Consider the following 1780-nt stretch of genomic DNA (forward strand, 5'->3'; position numbering starts at 1 on the left):
AAGTGAAAAATCTAATTGTATTAATTGAGACGTGCAAAGTTGAGTGGGTACCATACGTGCGCGTGGACTTGCAAGTGAAAAATCGAATCATATTAATTGAGACGTGCACGGTTGGAAGCCAACTATCTGCCGCCCGTATCTGTGCACATGCATGGAAGTATCCCATTTGTACACGTGTAATTGAAAGTTGAGAATCTCATTTTATGAATTGAGACGTGCAGATATAAGAGGGTACCATTTGTACTCATACACGGTTGGGAGTGTCCCATTCGTGCACGAGAACCGTTGGCAGGGTACTATGTGTGCATAACTTTATTTCGACGTGCGTACTTGCAAGTGTCCCATATTTGCCAGTTTAAATTTCAACTTGCACAATTGGGAGTGACCAACTGTGCAAGTGCATAGATTAAACACTCATAGCTGTGATCTGTGCACAGTTGTCCGCCATTCTCTATTTTTCTTAGAAAATGAATCAGAACTTTGCAATAAAATGGGGATGTGTTAAGATTTTTAAGTTTAAGTGTTTCGGGGGAATTTCCCAAAGTTTAGGAGATAAAATGGGGATAACGTAAAATGGGGACAGACCTCCACAATTTTCTGCATTGAAAATAACATTTCTAGTTTCCGAAGAAGATCAATCTAAGTTCTGAAATATGTTCAAAAAGAAATGATGAGTAAATTTTAAATTCTATATTCTCTTTTAGCAAACAAATACTACTTTGCTGGTAACTCCCGTTCAAACAGTGACGGTTCAGTGCACGGAAGTTAGTCCAGAGTTCACTGAAAAACCTGTGGAAGGTGATAATGCAAAGGTGAATAAAAGATCAGCCGTTCATCTTTAATTAATGAAGATTCAAAATAGCTTATGCAAATCTTTAAAAAAAATCATGTTATTAATTTTAGTTTTATGCTGATGTGTACCAAATGGCTCTGCACAATGCTGGAATCAAGAGTCGGATTTTAATGAAGAACATGTCATTCAAACTTGCTACGACCGTTACCAAATTATTAGAAACCACAAACATAATTAGCATGTCTTCCTGACATGCCTTCCTTTTCTTCTGTTTATATTATAATGAAGCTCACGTGTGATATTACAACTAAGGAAATTGCTAAAATATCAGTATTCGGAGTTATTGTTGTCGAAAAATTAATCATGCTGAAAAATTCTGATGATATTACATATGTACCTTAGAAGAGACCTCTCCACCTGGATATTAGGAAATTGAATAAAAGTTAAACGATTCATACAATAATTTATTTTGCTTTGATCGTTAATTCGTACTTTTATGATACATTTACAGAACATGAACTTGCGTAATGGGAGTTAATGCAACGGGCTATACTCAAGTAATTCTTTCAGAACGTTCTTTAAACTCAAGCGTTGGATATAACGTCGGAAAAAAATTTTTTCATTTATACCTTTACGAAATCTATGTTCGCATGTACGCCTGTACTACGACGCTGCTAATTTAAATGAGGTAATATTCATTAAAGTCCTGGGTTTCCATGAAAAAATGAGCTTCCAGTTACGATAGATTAATAACAAAATAGGTCAGTTTTTACTCCTACTGAGTTTTTCCCAAGATTCACATGGACAATTGAATCTGCTGAAAAACTCAGACGTTATAATTATTTTACTCTGCTGCAATATTTTTCTACTTTTATTTCCAAGTGAAGTCCCTTGATTCTTCGACTGATTGAAAAAAAGGAAGACTAGAAATTTTTGATAATTCTAACGTTTCTTGCCTATTCAAAGTATTATAATTATAGAATTATA

The 1780-nt window shown here is 34.7% G+C and overlaps 1 protein-coding gene across 2 annotated transcripts in view; it reads left to right on the forward strand.

The window, feature by feature from the left end:
• The window catches only part of LOC117177492 (protein CASC1-like), a 38336-nt gene extending 37055 nt beyond the window's left edge, over window positions 1–1281 (forward strand). For both annotated transcript variants that reach the window (XM_033368228.1, XM_033368229.1), the window contains 2 exons: window positions 705–812; window positions 904–1281. In XM_033368228.1, the coding sequence (XP_033224119.1) occupies window positions 705–812; window positions 904–1044 (249 nt within the window). In that variant the 3' untranslated portion in view covers window positions 1045–1281. The remainder of the gene's footprint in view (window positions 1–704; window positions 813–903) is intronic.
• Window positions 1282–1780: the final 499 nt, after the last annotated feature.

Source organism: Belonocnema kinseyi, chromosome 7 (assembly GCF_010883055.1).
Source record: "Belonocnema kinseyi isolate 2016_QV_RU_SX_M_011 chromosome 7, B_treatae_v1, whole genome shotgun sequence".
In the NCBI taxonomy this organism is placed as follows: Eukaryota; Metazoa; Arthropoda; class Insecta; order Hymenoptera; family Cynipidae; genus Belonocnema; species Belonocnema kinseyi.